The sequence below is a fragment of the Dendrobium catenatum genome, unplaced genomic scaffold, assembly GCF_001605985.2.
Source record: "Dendrobium catenatum unplaced genomic scaffold, ASM160598v2 fragScaff_scaffold_1220, whole genome shotgun sequence".
In the NCBI taxonomy this organism is placed as follows: domain Eukaryota; kingdom Viridiplantae; phylum Streptophyta; class Magnoliopsida; order Asparagales; family Orchidaceae; genus Dendrobium; species Dendrobium catenatum.
Window position 1 is genome coordinate 12,052,332 of NW_021319682.1, and position 18,948 is coordinate 12,071,279.

At 35.4% G+C, this 18,948-nt stretch overlaps 2 protein-coding genes across 2 annotated transcripts in view; both read left to right on the top strand.

Annotated features, from left to right (window-relative positions):
• Nucleotides 1-3,326: 3,326 nt before the first annotated feature.
• On the top strand, nucleotides 3,327-4,958 carry LOC110092932 (NAC domain-containing protein 68). The gene is made up of 3 exons (XM_020817642.2): nucleotides 3,327-3,829; nucleotides 3,909-4,192; nucleotides 4,286-4,958. Exons 1-3 carry the CDS (start codon nucleotides 3,652-3,654, stop codon nucleotides 4,724-4,726), a joined length of 903 nt encoding a protein of 300 aa, XP_020673301.1. The 5' UTR covers nucleotides 3,327-3,651; the 3' UTR covers nucleotides 4,727-4,958.
• Nucleotides 4,959-18,553: 13,595 nt separating this feature from the next.
• The window catches only part of LOC110092924 (dihydrolipoyllysine-residue acetyltransferase component 1 of pyruvate dehydrogenase complex, mitochondrial), a gene marked incomplete in the record, with an annotated part of 45,269 nt that continues 44,874 nt past the window's right edge, over nucleotides 18,554-18,948 (top strand). Inside the window, 1 exon segment of the mRNA XM_020817630.2 lies at nucleotides 18,554-18,945.

Sequence of the window (18,948 nt, forward strand, 5' to 3'; positions counted from 1 at the left end):
GACTATTATGTCAAACAATTTCTAATCTAGTAGCTCTAATGATTTTTTTTTTGCATGTCCATCATTGTCATACTTTCAATGTTCCTCATTATCTTATGAGGCTTGTCAAGAATTGATGCATAATGTGCAACAACTTCTAACACTAATGACATTTTTTCTAGTAACTTAGTCTCACCTTCTATTAAAAAAATATAATATTAATCGCCAACCATCGCATGGCTTATAGACTGAGCAAACTAAAGAAAATGATGTTTAAGCTTTCCTTTCCAATGACTCAATTGCACATCCTATCAAGAAAAAAATAAATCTAATCAACTATCATCGTCTAATTTTGATTTTTCATATTGATCATCGTTCAACATCTAATGATCAACATCTAACATTATTCTTCGTTGTAACTTTATCTCGTCTCATATCAAGAGAAAAATCAAATAGACAACCCATTATTGTCCAACTCCATACATTCCCTATCAGTCATCTTATAATTTCATACACTAGACCAAAATCCTAGAACCCTAATTTTCTCTTTCCAAGAGTCTTTCAGTTACTTCCCAATGACTAGAAAACAAACTCCCAAAGAATTAAGAGCTCAAACATAAATCACTTGCAAATAATCTAAGAGTTGCACAAACATTCAAGAAGAATGGCCAAGCTAACAATGTTCTCACTAGTCCTTTCAATCACTTGATCCACTCTTCTGCACTCTTCTGTTCAAAGAATATAAAGTTATTCATCCATTATAAACAAAGTTCTATTGTTCAAATGGTCATATGACCCCTATTAATGATCAACGTCCAACACTAATATTTGATACTAACTTCTTGGTCGTCCAGTATCCCTCTTGAGAAAAAAAAGACTAAGCTAATCATTCACTGTTGCCTGAACCTTAAAATTATTTGCTAAAAATCATATAATGCTTGATGATGGCCCAATATCCAACATTCATCAATCAACATTGAGATCTTTTAGCCACTTATGTTCGCTATTAATCTCTTTAGTTGTCTAATCCTCCACATATTAGAAAAATAACTACTCAATATCTCCTATTAAATAAACTCAATGCTTAACAACAACTAATGTCTAATATCCATTAGCCATTAACATCTAACACCCATCTTTTAAATCATCCAATCTCACATTATATCAAGAACAACCAAGCTAACCACCCATCCCCGATGGCAACTCTATCACCTCAAAACTCTTAATTCCACCACGATTCATAACTTAATTTTTATTAACATCTTTTATTTATAAAAAATAAATCATTTGTGATTTATAACTAACACTAATTGTATTATTTCAACTAAGTCAAATCTCATAGCCTCCCTTAGTAAAATGTTCACATAGAAACATCACTCCTATATGATACAGCACACGATTTATATACATTTGCAAAAAAGTTTAGCTAAAATGATGCTTGATATATCATCAAAAATTTATCTTGATCGGGCACGAATATAGAGGCACAATCAAGGTGGAAACTTTGAAAATTAAAATTGGGACCATCGGAACTCTGATTTCAACAAACTTACAGCCAAACTGAACGTCTCAAAAATACAAACCCAACGACATCAAATTCAACTCAATCTGAGCCAAAATGGGTCCAAATCAAAGACCTGAAGCGCTATTGAAAGGTTCAAATCATAATTTGAATTATCAAACAATTTCCAAATGTGACATGCTCATAATCGAATCGAGCGGCTCGACGAGACGAATCCAACGAGCCCAAGATCACTGAATTCTGATATCACTAAGACATTTAAATGTTCAGTATATAGTCCACAATCAAGGGAATCAACATCGTTCATCCATGCAAACTAGTCCCAACTTACCTTTGGTCTTCCTCTTATTTACTAGCCATCTCACTCTATGAAATCTATAAATAGACCACTCATTTCTCATGAAAAGGGGCCCCAAGGAAGAGAAGGAATATGATATTCTCTCTTCCCACCAAACTCCTCATCGACCACTGCCTAGACTTTTGCCGGACCACCAACTGACGCTCGAATTTCTGCCAAACCACCGAATGATGCCCGGACTTCCGCTAGACCACCGACTGATGCCCAGACTTCTGCCGAACCACCGACTAACGCCCGGACTTCTGTCAGACCACCAACTGATGCATGGGCTTCTATCGAACCACCGACTAACGCCTAGACTTTTGTCGGACCACAGATTGCCGTCAAATTTTTGCCGGAACACCGACTAATGTCGGAGTTCTATCGAACCACTAACTTTTATCGGAATTACACTCGACCACTAACTAACGTCGGTCTTCCACTTGGCTTCCAATTATTGATGAACTTCCATCAGACAACGATCTTTCTGACCACTGCCACCCGCCGACTATGATCTTTTCTACCTCAATCGCCTGACAAAAGTCTTTCCGACCTCCGTCGCCCGCCAACTATGGTCCTTCCGACCACCCTCACACGACTATAATCTTTCTAACTATAATCTTTCTGATCTTCGTCACCCGCCGACTATGTTCCTTCCGACCTCTATTTTCATACAATAATCTTTACGACCTCTATATCCCACCGACTACGATTCTTCTGACCTCCATCGCCTGACAACAGTCTTTCCGTCCTCCCTCGCTCACCGACTATGGTCCTTCCAACCACTATCACTCGAAATATAACCTTTCCCACCTCCATCGCCAACCGACTATGGTCCTACAAACGAAACGAACATTTCAATTCTTATTCTTCCAATTTCCATCATGTAATGCACTCTATATGATATATATTAGTTCAATCAAGCCAAGTCTTTCCCCTCAAGGAAAGGCCTCATTTGTAATCAACTACAAATACTAATGGATTTGTTCAAACTTGGTCATGCCACATGATTTTTTCATTTTTAGAGTTTTCCACATAAAAATCTCAGTTGTCTCTTATAAATGCCTCTCTTTCATTTGTTTGTGTGCTAAATCTAATGCTCTCCGTCAGTTTAGAGATGAATACATCCAGTTAATATTGATCTCTGTATTCATCCAGGTAAAACTAAATGTTCAAAAAATAAAAATAAAAAAGACTCTGATCTTCATTTCCTTCACAACATTTGAGAATTAGTGCTCGGCCTCAAAGCTGCAGACACAAGTCACCATTTCCAAGTGCCTGACAGGCTGAGACCACACATTTTCACTTATTTAGATGGGTGGTGAGTATTGCTTAGCTAACAGCACAATAATTAAACAGACATCTTAAATCTTCATCAAAATCCTAAACATAATTACTACCAACCGTATATAACTTGTAATGCCCGTCCACACCTGATTACAGCTAAGCTATGTCCACACTTATATCAGCTGGTTCGAAACTTTGGCCATTAATGAAGAGATTTTGAGTTCGAAATTTAAATATCAAATCCATCTAAAAAAAAAAAAAAGTATTCAATCTACTTTGACTAATCGCCTTCGCAGCCAGCCGTCCCCAGCTTTGACCGACCCAATTCTCCGCCTCCCTTCGGCCCACGAAGCTTCCCGGAGCCACCAGCCCACACTTCCATCCACGTGCGTCCAAAGCCCCCGTGTTTATTTATACACCAAACCCTTCTTCTTCCCCTGCCAAAAAACCTAGAGCCTTGACCGCAATCTTCAAATCAAACACCAGTAAAAGAGATAAGAGTGACTAGCCGGCCATTCTTCTCGCCATGGGCCGCGCCCGCGATGCCGAGGCAGAGCTCAACCTGCCGCCTGGCTTTCGATTCCACCCTACCGACGAGGAGCTCGTCGTGCACTACCTCTGCCGCAAAGCCGCCTATCAACGCCTCCCCGTCCCCATCATCGCCGAGGTCGATCTGTATAAGTTCGACCCCTGGGAACTACCAGGTACCATAAATTTCACAGTTCAATCTCTCTGTACTTTCTCCGGATTTTATATTGGCTGATAAATTTAGCTCTTTTGCAGAAAAAGCGCTGTTTGGGCAGAAAGAATGGTATTTCTTCACCCCTAGAGACCGAAAGTACCCCAACGGCTCCAGGCCAAATAGAGCAGCCGGACAGGGATACTGGAAGGCCACCGGTGCCGACAAGCCGGTGTTGCCGAAGGGAGTCAGCCGGCCTCTCGGCATCAAGAAGGCTTTAGTGTTTTACTCCGGCAAGGCTCCAAGAGGTGCCAAGACAGATTGGATCATGCATGAATATCGGCTTGCTGAAACAAACCGGTCAGCCAACAAGAAAGGCAGCCTCAGGGTAAGAAGAGAAGACACCATAGCATAATATCATATATTTATCTCCCTTATGTTTTTATTATGTTACCTAATGCTTTGCTTCTACATCTTGCAGTTGGACGACTGGGTACTCTGCAGGCTTTATAATAAGAAGAATGCCTGGGAGAAGAAGATGCAGCAGAATATCAAGGAATCTCCATCGTTTGAAGAGACGATGGATTCCATGGAGGCGGTGGAGGATACTGGATCGGAAAGCTTTAGAACGCCGGAGTCGGATGTGGACGATTCTTTGCCAGAGTTTAATGATCTAGGCATGCCTGGTTTGCGGACGTCTTGTGGGAATGCATTGAGCTTTAAAGGAATGGAGCAGCGACCCAAGGAGGAGGATAATGACTGGTTCCTGGACTTGAATCTGGATGAACTGGATGCCCTAGGGACGGAATCGGCAACTATGACACTGGGAACATTTGATTCATCTTTGAACCAGGATTTCTTCTATCAAGCGCTCTGTTCACCTCAGCTGAAACCGAGCTTGACGAACTTGCCTCCATTCTGAAGCTTGGATTGCAGCTGTATATAGTTTTAGAGTAATTAGAACGTAAGAGAAGCAAGAATGATAGCAAAAAAGAAAAAGAAAATTCTAGGTAGTTTGTGTTTGAATTCTTTTGTTTGTTTCTACTGTGTACTCTACACAGTATACATATATATTATATGTGTTGAAGTATCATTACATGAACCATGAATAAAGCTGGTGAACTAATAGTAGAATTCCATGATCTACTTGATAATCGATTCCAAACATCTTTTACTCGCGTTATATGTTTTTTTCTTTTCAGCAGAAATGTACTCAAGATTTAGAACTTGATCAACTATTCTGAGAATTCATTAGAAAGAAAAAGATAAAGATTTTTCAATCCAAGAAGAAGAGGCCGAAGCATTGGCAATCACCATTAACATGTTTTATTTAAATCAAGAACCTAAGGCGTATTTTGTTAATATATAAATCATCTTAAACTCAAATAAACAAACTTTGAGAGTTTTGGAGTTGAAAAGTGCTCTAAACTATCAAGTATTACTAACCTGACAAACACAAATACAAATATAAAAAGACATTAAGCATATAAGAACGTTGAAGCTTGCATGCATGCATGCATGGGACAAGCTTAACATTTGAGGGAAAAAAACGACTAATACTTCGTAGTTCTCCATGACCTGAACTGAATTATGGGTTTCAGTAGAGTAAGATCATAGGCAGAGAAAATTTAAGAAGTCTTAGGTTTTGTTAGGAACAGTTTTTCTCCTACTTTTTAAAACAATTTTTTAGTACAAAAATATAAATTTTGTATTAAAAAGATGCTTTAAAAAACAATAAAAAAGCCGAAATCTTAATGTTTGTGATGTGGGATGACAGAATACTAGGCAAGAAGCATAGGAAATCTTCATGTTTGTCGTAAGAGCTTTAGTTTTTCATGAAAAATAATTGCCTACATGACAGAGATAACCAGGCATGTCGTCTCCCAAGCAAGCCCGAGGTGTGGGGCACTGATCAATGATGCATGGACAAATGGCACAAAATAATAAACCAAAGAAATCGCTTCTTAGTTTAAAACACACTAAAATATCAGAGATATAGGATGCTATCGCCATCTAATAATTAAGGAAACTATGTTTCGATCTGTATCAGAAATTGAGCATGGAAGGGATAGGGTTGCTCTGCAATTGAACTGTGGATGGTTATCCACGCTTGCTGCACATCACATCGTTGCATATATATATCTATATATATATTAACTTTTCCTTGACACGTTAACCAGAAGCCTTTGCTACATTGATAAGTTCTAGAAAACTTAATTATCGTAAATTTTCAGTGTAGCTGATGGCAATGCAAAATGAATAGTTTTGAGGTCTTACAACAACCCAGTGGAGTTCTATTGTGGAAAAAAAAAAATATTTGTCGATATAAAATTAAAACCCTTCAATCTTAGCTACAGAGCTTGTAGATCATGACAAGTGAGAGAGGTCATAAAACCAAACCCCAAATAATTGGGGGATCAAGCTAATGATGATGCTATGGAAGCTATGGATTAAATGGGAATCAAAGTTGGATTTGATATATCAATGATCGAAACCCATTTTTAACCCAAAAGGTTAAAGACTGTGGTTAAGGGTCAACCTCTCAATATTTCTTAGTATCTCATCTTACATGAGAGCTCTTCACATCAATCATCACAACCCTTCAAATGAAATCTTTTTAACTAAGTCAAATATCATGGATATAAAGCCCAGTCAATCAGATGGAACCATCATGTGAGCCCTCTATTATTAAATCTTTTTGCCTCATCATGGAAAGAATAAAATAAAGATCAATGGGGTCTATAAATTGCATGAAAGACTCAATCACAAATGAATCATTGGCTCTGATATCGCTTATTAAGGAGGGTACGGAATAATATGAATTAAATCTGGATTAAACACAACAATGGTCAAAATCATCCTCATTCAAAAAATTTAAACCTTTGAGGTCTAATTATTTGGATTCTCTATGCCAACATAACTTTAACCAACCCAAAGTTGAGCCTAAACCTAAACTCCTTGTGCGTTACCAGATGATGACATTTAGACAAAGTTCATTGAGTGCTAAAAGTTATGTATAAGTCGACAGACTGAAGAGCCTAAATGCTATTATCCAACTAATTGAGAAGAAGATTAAAACGCCAAAAGTGTCAAGATCAAAGGTAACAATGGAATTGTGATCGAGCTCTGGTTCCTTGTAACTTCAATGGAAAGAAGGCCATTATAGGGCAAAAAAGAAGGCAATAATGAAGGAGAAAATGCTCCTTTGAATACAGAGATTAGTTAATGTAATTCCCACCCGAAACTATGCAGAGATGTACGAAAACTCGATGTTTGTATTACATTATCGTTTCAAATCTTCCATGCATTACCGAATACTGATAATCATGGAATCGTTTGACAATGTTTTCGGTTCATTTCTCTGACTTTTGAGATATCTAATAAAACCTATTTAGTCAGCACTGAAGAAACACCAATTAGTAATATGTTAAAAAAATTAGTAACCTGTAAAGGCAAATCTTACATGATAGGAGCTGAGCAGAAAACTGAAAATTTTGCTTCCAAGTGTGTAATAACAACAATAGCCAATAAGCACTATTACTACACGTACAAAAATCTTGAAGCAAAACATTTCCAACTGGGGAAATGTTCATGATGTATACAACACTTTCTTTATTAAGCCCAAAATACTCTAAAAAAGACCAACTTTAAGACATTATGATTTACCTAATTAGGTAATCATTAATAAACCAAGAAAATCCCATTGCAGTGCATTAGGGATAAAAACCAAAAATACCGTAATCAAACAAAGTATTCCAACTCAGGTGCAAGCTACCAACCACATAGTATCAAGACCTTGACGATATGAAGTAAACTAGCCTTCAATATCAATAAAAAATGAAATTGGTGCGAGACTTGTGTGAAGTGCTGAGAAAAATATCTTTGGTCTGTAATAGGGACTTCGAGAACTCCGTAACTCAGTTCGTTAAGAGTTAACTTTATTTTCTTGAATGTAATTACCAAGTAACTTTGTCAGTTAGCTTGACAGCGATGTAGTTTTGAGTTCTTTTTCTTCCTTTGTTAGCCTAGCTGATCTATAAAAGCTAGAAACATGAGAAACGGGTAAAGTAAGAATTAGAGGACCGGGAGGAAGATGGGTGCTGCAGAATATTCTGTTAGGATTTCTTGGGCTAACAAATCCCTTGTAATCCTTCGACAAAATATAGAAGAATGACGCTTTCTATTTGAAATTACAATCTGTTGTTATTCTCAATATGTGCGCCAAGTTGTTTCTGCTATCAATTTTCAAGTTGCAGGTAGCTTGAATTCCGTTTCTTGCTGATGCAACAGAAAAGAAGCTGTTTCCTAGCTGCTGCAGCTGAATAAGAGACAAAAGTTGCACCGGTTTAACAACTTTGCAGGTAATTTCAACAGCTTCTATATTTCATGTCAACTATATTTGAATTGTGTAAGAGCTGTCACTATGGCTATAGTATTTCTTTGCTGGCGTCCTTACATAGCAAAATCATCTTGGAGATGAGGAATGAAATCAAGAAGGACACATTCCTTATGGCATGAAAACATCACAGAGAAAAAGGCCCAGAGATAAATAAGTTATTTAACCTTTTCAGACATACTACAACAGATCATAGAGATATGATAACGAAATGATTCTAATAAAGCAGAAACAAAATGTTGTTATAATAAGGGACAAAGGACATGTTATACAACACAAACAAAAGAGGCATAGCTCATACAAATAAGTAGCTCTAACTTACATTGGCCTCATTAAATATCTATTGAACCTAGGATTTCTAAAGCATGGAGGGTGAGAATGCACAAAAAGCCAGATAGGATGATCGAAGTGATTTAAATAAGGCATGTGACGCAAGAAGCTTAAGAGTTTAGGATTGTTAATACAACTTTGGATCATGCAATGGATGATGATTACACAAATGAAATTATGATTTGTAAATTAAAGATTACTAAATACATAAAAACTCATTTTCTTTGATTATCAACAAGAAAATATGAGAATTTGAACTCAACTAATAATGCAATGGTCGAGTAAATTTGAAAAAAAAAATTAACGAAAAATTAAAATAATGCATAATCAAGGAGCAATTGAATTTTAAAACCTCAACTTTATCTAATTTGATCAAAATCAAGAATTCTAACAAGTCTAATAATAAAAATATGCTATTTCAAGGAGATGATTCACCCAATAATTAAGTTTTTGTACTTAGATGACGCTCAAAAGAATCATGTATTCAACAGATATGCACAAAATTGAAATTTGTTATCTGAAAATATTTTGAATCAAAGCAAAATATCAAAATGCCTTGAATAGTCTGTTTATAGACATTTTAATTCATTGTTTTTCCCTAAATTGATAAATATAGTTAAGGGATGGTTCATGCGCCAATCCAATACAAAGCAGCGAATTTTAGTGCAAAAACGAAGCCTCCTCGGTAACCGCAATAGCTATAGATATATCATCCGTAACCTGAGGAATCTGAAACAATCCATAAGCTTGAGAAGAAGACTTAGCGTGAAATAAAAATGCTGTATTTGCATGAAACAGATAAACCCCTGATCAAAATGAACTGAAAGTTCGTGACTCTTCATAACAGGCTACCAAAATGAACCGAGCTAGCAACTTATTGAACCATCCAGAATATCAAACCGCATGAACAAACTTAAACCCAAGAAATAAAACCATCGAAAATACCAAATTATTAATGACATATACAACCCTATGATATGTTTCTCATCTTAAGCATTATGGCAAATCCAGCATTGTGAAACAATGCATGTCGCATCTCATTTTAAATTAAGCCAATAATATATAACTTAAGTTTTTGCTTTTTTTATTTTTATCTATCCTATATTGTCCAACAATATCTCTAAAATGTAATTATAAAATAAAAAGTTTCCTTAAAGATGAAATAAGAATGCAAAGACTAATAGTCTTAAATACATAACCATCTTTAATCATATAATCTTTGTTACGCATAGATAAACTATGATCTAAGTCGTGGGATGCCTCTCGAAAGTCCTTGTAAGTGCTATATTCGACTTTAATATAATAAAAACCCATCACCTAATCAAAATTATGTATAACATAATGAAACTAACTGAAAAATCAATAAGTTCCAATACAATTGTTATGAACAAAAGTATATTCTGTAGAAATTCAACCCATTAGGCAAATTTATGGTTAGTAAAAACTTTTTAGGTGGCAAATAATACCGCTAATAATGAAGAGCCTGCGCATCAATATTGAACTCCCTATCCTAATTAAAATCACTTTCTCCTTAAAGAATGAAATAGAGTGTCAGTCCTGGCTCAAAACTCCTCCGTGACAATGCATCACAAGAAGGCTCACCAAATAACATATATATTAGTGTATTTTCGTCATCATTAGTTGCTTAAATTGTACAGAATCAACAAAAAGTCCACAAGTAACAAATCTTAAGAAGGTCAGAGATGTCACGAAACAATATTCATTAAATTCAAATATAATTTATCATCTTGAAAATTCTTAAATATATTCCTAAGATGCACCAAATGATCGTTGTCATCTCATGATTAGCAATAAAATAGAATTTCGTCAAAGTAAACAACAATAAATTTTCTCATAAAATTATGCAAGATATCATTAATTGTCCTCATGAAAGTGCTAGATGCATTAGTTAATCTAAAAGACACCACTAATCATTAAAATAATTCATCTATTATTTTAAAAGTAATTTTTCACTCATTACCTTCTCTTAATATCAGTTTATAATAACCACTCCCTAAATCAATTTTATAAAAGATCATAGCATCATTCATTATATTTAGCATATCATCTAAACAAGGTATAAAATATTTAAATTTAATTGTAATTTTATAGATAGCTCTACTATCTAAGAACTATACACCAACTTCCACCTTAGGTGTAAAGCTTGGAAACAATAAGACCATGCTCTCTTTAGTAAATACCTTCTTAATGAAATAATCAACCATTTCTTAAGCTATGCATGTTCAATTGGATTCATCTTCTAAAGGAGGTAAATTAGGTAGCAATGATCAAGGGTCAAAATAAAAGGCATGTTATGTCACTAACAGGCAGTAATTTATTAGGATTACTCAGGAAGATCATCAATACAAATATCTTGAAAATAGTCAACATTTATTCAACATAATTAGGCAAAATCACAATCAAACTCAAGCCAAAAAATAACTATTAAGATATAAATCATATCCTCTTGCCTACTCTTGTTTTCAAATGCATGTTCATTACTTCATTCAAAATATGCAAAACAATTTTCAATTCATTGGGAGACTCCAATTAATGCTAGATTTGGTGGGCTTCAAAACTATATTCCCACTAGTCTTGATAACATAAGTATTAGACCTTCCAACAATAACATCAAGATCATATAATAAAAAGTTAAAATAACATGAGCAACATGTACGACACGTCAAACCAAATACTATCAATGGGTAGCAAACTAAATAGGAAATAAACGCATCTGAATGCAAAAATAGTAATGAAATCTAACCAGAATACCTTATATGGTTGTGAATAGTGTTTAATTTCAAATTTAGTAAGTTTCAAATTTATTTGTATTAGGCGGACTTAGACACAAACTTTAGGGAAAATTTTTAAGTTAAGCATCATTAGAGTCCTAATTAGAAGATTAAGCATATTTTTAAAAAGAATTAAAACTAGGCATAGTCGCCCATTGCCCATTGAACGGGGGACTTATATGCCAGATTTAAAAAAAAAAAAAAAAAAACTTCTTCAATTTATACTAAAGTTGATCACATGGTTGGGAGTGGTATTAAATATATTAGAAATTTTGTATTCACATTGGATGTGTATAATTCTAAGAATGCAGTGAGTAGTCTCAATATATGAGCTGTAATGTTGTTTTGTCCAAATAATATGTATTATCAAATCAGTTTTGCATGCTTGTATTCTCATGTCTTAGTGGTGGTAGTATCAATACTACTGATGTTGACCATGAGAGAGAGGGTGGTTATTCTCCAAATGTTGACCGCAACAACCTTGACATTGAGCATATTATTTTATATCGTCGTTGGTGTTCTGGGTATGATGAGTTCATTTTGGATTTCTATAACAATAGGATGAAAGAGCAATTAGCTGATGGCAAGCCTAGAAAGTCCTTCAATGTTGAGGACTAGCAAGACCTCCAGTATAAGTTCGAGTTTCACCTCAAATACAACCCAACTCAAACACAATACCATGCACGTCTACATATGTTACTTAGAAAAAAGTAAAGCTATGTACTTGTACGAATGTCGGTGGCATTCGTGTTCTCTTCACCATACTAATTATATTTAATATCATGCGTGTCTATGTAAGTTACTATGGTACATACTCAGTTGCATGTGTTTCTTCAATAAAAGAAGATTTATTTTAGAATTTTTCAATAATTGTGAAACAAAAATTGCTCCAAGAAAACAAAAACATCTCTACTGCAACATAATATAAATTTGCTCGCACGATATTGCCACCACATCAAAAACTACAACAGCACTTCTACGACAACACAACATCAACACCACTAGAAGAATATAACTAAAATTTGCACGAGCAACACTACCACCACATCACTACAAACACATCACTACGAGAACATAAACACAAACTTATAGAGAACGCCACCTATAACATGATCTGTTATGACTTATAACCAACTGCATGGCAGAAACTGCATGCTCTCCCATTTTCTACCTAGGTTCATCCATTGTGTTTCTATATCGCATTGTTTTCAATCGGCCATATCTCCTTCTAAAATTTGGAGGGTTCGAGGGGTGGAGACCCACTGCAGGATCATGTGTTGGCCAATATTGTTTGTCTAGTATTGTGTGAAATTCGTCAGAGTGAGTAAGCTTAAAGTTATTTATTGTGTAATACTCTGAAATATATTCCAGGTGGCTTAGCCTAATTGAGGTTGTACAACTTATTACATGAGAGCAAGGCATATGATATATAATTTGAACATAAACATTCAACCATAGCTTTGCATAAATAGAAAATTTTGGTCATGCCTTTCTTGTGACTGATTTTCATTCAACTTTACTATAGATGCGTACAAAAACTGCAAAATTTCAATTAACCGTTAACTATTGCACACCCTTAATTAAAATTTACATCTAAAACACTCTAGGGTGTTTATAATACTTTGGTATTGTGTAAATGAGTACATCTCTAAGGTGTGCTTAAAGTAAATATCAACTTATATAATTAGAGGGTTTTGTTCATGTGATGATCAATAAAGATCTGAATTGAACTGAATGTTGCAAGTTTTTTTCTTTTTTCTTTTTTTTGGGACAATGTTGCAAGTTATATAGTAGAAATAAGCACATCACTAGCTAAGGAAACAAATGTGCTAGAGAAAAGTGAAAATATTTTTAATAATTTTTTCCAAATTAGTAATGTGAAAATCACTTCTTATAAATTTCATTAATAGCCCAACAATTGAAGTAATGTGAAATCACATTTAGTATAAGCTTTACAGTAAATGCAACAAATGTAAAAGAATGGAAGCTCGATAACTCAAGCAAGTAATAGAAGAATTTTTTTCCTTGTTAAATAAACCTTACATTTACAGTTGTTAGCCGCGATGATGAGTAGATGTGAAGGCATGTGAAGTGTTCAGAACTTAAAAAGCTTCTAGAGAAATGTTCAACTGATTCTTCCCTTGTTGTTCACTTCTCTCACACCCAGCACTAGAGGAAGAAGAGAACTGAAGCTATCGCCATTATCGATTCTATCCCGGGGCAATGAAGACCGAATGCTCTCTTTTTTTTGGGAATCAGACCACACGCAATCCCTCACACTCCCTCAATTTCATCTATTTTGTCTCTCCCTATCTCGCCTTTTCTCATAAAATGAATTCTCCCCCTCGCTCTCTACCCTATTTCGAATGCCAAGAGGAGTTGAGCTCGTTCAGTTCGCCAATCATGAACAAAAAACCCTAGGGCGGGAGGGGGACAAATGGGACGCACGAGAACACGAAACAGTGGAATATAAATAGTATTTACATGTGCAAACATTTGTTTTCAACCACCCGGTGCCTGTTTTTAGTATTCCCACTTTGCTTCGAAATTGATTAAGAGAATGAGCCGAATCGGCCGGCCGATTCACAGTTCGGCTGGTTCATCCAGCCAGTACAAATTTTAAGATCATGATTTTACATGATTACATGTAATGTTAAGGATCCTATGATTCATTCGCTTTGCTACATTTGTGTGAACATTGGGCGGGAAACCTAGACGAGCGGGCGGTAAAACTCAAAACCGGGCGGCAAAATGAAAATCGGGTTGCAAACCTAGGCAAGCAGACACGAAATCAAGCGGCTCGACGAGCTTGTTGCAGTGTCACGGGTTCGAAGTCTAGTTTGAACTCTACATTTGACTCGCGAGTCGAGCTTGAGTTAAGAGCCGAGTTCAAACACCCCCTAACTCAAGCTCGACTCTACTCGTTTACACCCCTATATGGCTACATATGAAACTCTGTATGGTAGAAAGTACAGGACTCCTTCGATTTTGTTAGAGGTGGGTGAGAGACATCTAATTGAGCTAGCTTTAGTTTATAATGCTATTGAAAAGATTCATTTTATTAGAGATAGATTGAAGGTTGTATATGATAGTCAATGATAATATTTTGATGCAAAGCATCGGGCTATGGAATTTCATGTAGGATATTTTATATATGTGAAGATCAGGCTAATGAAAGGCATTAATATATTTGACAAGGAAGGGAAGTTGAGTCCAAGATATGCTCAACCATTTGAAGTTGTTAAAAGGATTGGGAAAGATGCCTAAAGGTTGTAGTTATTAGATCATATGTTATAATTTCATAATGTGTTCCATGTGTTACTATTGAGAAAATAGATATCTTATTCTAAAAATAGGGTATTTGTCGAAGACATCTAGGTACATCTGAATATGAGCTACATGAAAGAACCAAAAATGATTCTAGCCTATAATGTCAAAATTTAAGGAGTAATATATTCATATGATTAAAGTTCAGTGGAAGAACAAGGTTGAAAGAGAAGATACTTGGAAAAAAGATTGAGATGCGACAATTGTATCTAGATTATTTTTGTGATCTAAGATCTGAGTTTTGAAATGTTGAGAATAACATTTTTTTGAGGCGGGGCGAGTTGTGACACCTCCAGGTTCAACATATGAATTGACATGTTCTAATCCAATTGAAAAAAGTCGAAAGAAGAGGATTTTGGGAGCAATAAGAGGATTTTTTAGCTGCTTCGGGTCATTTTTAGCCGTCGGCCCAGTTAAAAAAGTTGTCTGGATCTATGTATTTCCCACTGCGCCTATCTCAATTCTTAAAAATATGAAGATTTTATCTAATTTTTTAATTAAATTTCAATTTTTATTGCAAAAAAACGGACATAATCTTATACTGATAAAACTTTCAATGCGTAACTTTTTATATATTATGACGATTGATATTTTAAACACTTTCAATATTTCCTGAAAATTTATAAAAGGGGTTTTAAAATTTATACAGTTTTTATGGAATAGATAATAATCCGGACTCTAAAAAATTAATGTTGTACAATTAAAGTTTTAAAACAGTATTTTTTATGATCCCTGATAATTTGGTTATTTATTGAAAATATGCATTTTTACTTAGTAGGTTTTACTGTTGTCCACCGTTATAGAAAATTATGAAATATTGACATATGCTCAATTACACTTTAATTGTAATATGATAAAAAATGTGTGTATGTGATTAAATTATATTTATTGGGAGAGATAATGGGTCAAACTCTTTTTAGATTCTGTCTGTTTCATGTAATATTTTGGTGTCTATACGAAATTCTAGTAATTGTAAGTCATATTCTGATGTTATAAGCACATAAGTGAGTCATAAGGGGTCATGATCCTTTGAGATTCTGTCTGGGTCTAAAAAATGTGGCATAAATTACTCTATGATATGAATTGCAATTTATTTATTTGTTCAATAATATTATTTAAATAATTAAATAATTGCTATGCTCTTATTATATTTCTTAATACATTGATCAATTAAACTACTTTTAAATATTCAACAAAATACTTAATAAAAGTTGAAATTTTAGATCGGTTTGTGTGATCAACTGAGTTATTGTAGCTCACTGTGATCTTGCTTCTAATTTTCAGGATTTGAGTAAGGGATGGAGCTAAATGATTAGCAGCTTAGGACTAATTAGGGTTGATATGTATTTCTTTTGTTGGTTTTATATAATTATGGCTAGTTTATCATGCAATTTTTTAGCTTTTAAATATAGCCATATATAATATTATAGATACATTTTGATGAAAGAAAAGAAATATTGCGAATGAGTTTATTTTTAATATTTGATATGTTTATTATTATATAGTCTATAATTTATTTAAAATAAATATTGAAAGAGAATATGAAACATTCCAAAAGTAAATTTGATTGTCACAAGTTATACAAATATCAATGTGATATTGTTTCCCAATGAAATGACTCAATTATGAATGTACGATCGATCATAAATTGAGCTCATCTTAAAAGTTCACTAAGGTGTTAGCTCAAGTCGATGAGATGGAACTCTCAAAATAAACTACATATTGTCTTAACACATTATTCACTTCCCCAATTCCTATGATAATATAATATAAATTGTAACAAGAGATGACCCAAAATCTCTAGCAATTGTAGCACTATATGGCCACTGATTTAGGCTTCGTTTGGGACAGTTTTTTTATTGCTTTCTAAAACGGAATTTTAGTACAATTTTTTGTTTATTTTTGTACTAAAACTCAATTTTAGAAAGCAATAAAAAAGCCGTCCCAAACGAAGACTTAGGCTAACATCAAAAGTGAATCCTACATCATAACTATGAATTCCTTTGAAGTCTTCATGGCATAGCCACAACTCATCCAATCCGAGATAATCCTATGATCCTATCAAATTCTTAATTGTATAAGCTCTACTTTGTAACATTTTGCCCAATGGTCTGACATACCCTATGAAGGAATTTTTATTCCGTCAGGTTGCCTGATGTAGCTCTATGTCAGGTAGCCAATAATATATCGCCACGTGCTCTTACTCTTTACCGCGCGGCCCGACGACCCAACTCGGACCGAACCCGAGATTACTATGTTCGCGTATTGCTCGGTATTGCTAGGCATTACTCGGTATTGGTTGGCAATAACGAGATATACCGCTCTGTGAAGGTCAATACCGAGTAATACATAAAAGAACTCGGTATTGCTCTTCACATAATGATATTTTTCATTTTTGTCGAGCAAAATTGATCAATACCGAGCAATACACAAACTCCCGGGTCCGTTCCGGGTTGAGTTATCAGTCCGCGCGATAAAGAATAAGAGCACGTGGCGACATATTATTGGCTACCTGACGTAGAGCTACATCAGGTAACCTGACGGAATAAAAATTTCCTATGAAGAAGCGACATGGGTTAACAATGATGATCAATACATTCTAGCATCTAACGTGGGGACTGGGGACAAGTTTGCTCTTTCATGGGCAAAGAAAATTGATATGAACTCGACGTTGGACCAACCCACCATAAGCTTGGTGATGCAACAATGCCAAATGAACCATTATAAATCATCATCCTCAAGCACTACCATCTCAATGGGGAATATCAATAATTGAATAACGCGTGAGCTTATTCATGAGCCAAGTTTGAGCCGGCTTGACTCACTTACACCCTAACTATAAGTGAGTGAGTAGAGATTTGTCATTATTTGAATATGAAGTATATTAAGCCGTATCATGAAGATATTTGATATTAATGGAAATACATTCAACTTTATTCTTCCTCTTCTTTCTTTGTCTTCTATTTTTTTGTTCTTTGTATACTGCTCATCTGAACATTAAATTGCTCTTGGAGTCCCCCACATTTTTTCTATTTGCCATTAAGTCTTTCTATAATACATGTTTATAAAATTAGTTCTAAAATCGTTGTGAGAATATAAATTTTTTGATATTTGTGGATATTATAGTTTTGTTATATTTGGGAAAAAAATATGACTTTTGATTGCTATTATGATCTAATAAATATAATTATAAAAATATCTTTCTCATAACATAATTTAATTAAAAAAACAAAGTGAAAAAACAACAATGATCTGTAAGGAACCATAACATCATCACGAACGAACAATTATTACGTCTTCTGACCGGACGTAGAGCTACGTTTGGCCGCCAATAACATGTCGCCACGTGCTCTTGCTCTTTACGGCGCGGCCCGACGACTTGACCCGGAGCGGAACCCGGGAATGCTATGTTTGCGATTTTCTTGGTATTGCTCGGTATTGCTTTGCAAAAACGAGAAATACCGCTCTGTGAAGACCAATACCATGCAAATACCGAGTTGTACCGAGTTTTTTGACAACTCGGTACAACTCGGTATTTGCTCAGGATTTGCTCGGTATTGCTAGGGATTTGCTCGGTATTGCTAGGTATTTGGTCGGTATTGCTAGACAAAACTCGGTACAACTCGGTACAACTTGGTATTTGCTCGGTATTGCTAGGTATTTGCTCGGTACTGTTCGGTATTGGTTATTGCCGAGCAAAATCGACCAATACCTAGCAATACCGAGCAATACCGAGCAATCTTGAGTCCGTTTCAGATTGGATTGTCGGGGCGTACGATAAATAATGAAAACACGTGACGCGATTCTATGACGGCCGAAAGTAGAGTTGCCTACGTTCACCGGACCAAATAAAATTTCGTCACGGACCGTGCCATGGTTTGGTCCCGGTTATCTTTATCTGGTCGGTTTAATATAGCCAGACCAGACGGAGTATGGCAGGAGCTCCGACGTGCGTAACCCTTATACCGTTATACGGCGGGCTACATTGACCTTTGGATTCCAGCAGCCGCCGTCTCTCAGTCGGATGATCAGTCACGTATTCGAAGCATAATCTGCCCACATGACACATTCAGCTCCCACGCTTCGATTTTCTTTCGCTCACAATTGAGAAAACTCAGATCTCGCTAATCAAGTATCGCTTCGTCTCTGACGATTTTAATTTGAAGGTTAGAACCGGTGATTCTTGTCTTCCCGTTCTTGCTCGTAGGAATCGAAAAAAAAAAGGAAGAAATCACGATATCTGGAATTCCTGGCGCATCGGAAATCCTATGGCCTTTCCTCCTTCTGATTCATCAGGCA

Excerpts from the sequence above, each read along its gene's own strand:
- LOC110092932 (XM_020817642.2), top strand. The coding sequence starts at position 3,652 with ATGGGCCGCGCCCGCGATGCCGAGGCAGAGCTCAACCTGCCGCCTGGC. Across the intron at positions 3,830-3,908 it reads CGACCCCTGGGAACTACCAG|AAAAAGCGCTGTTTGGGCAG; the intron begins GTACCATAAATT and ends GCTCTTTTGCAG. Across the intron at positions 4,193-4,285 it reads ACAAGAAAGGCAGCCTCAGG|TTGGACGACTGGGTACTCTG; the intron begins GTAAGAAGAGAA and ends TACATCTTGCAG.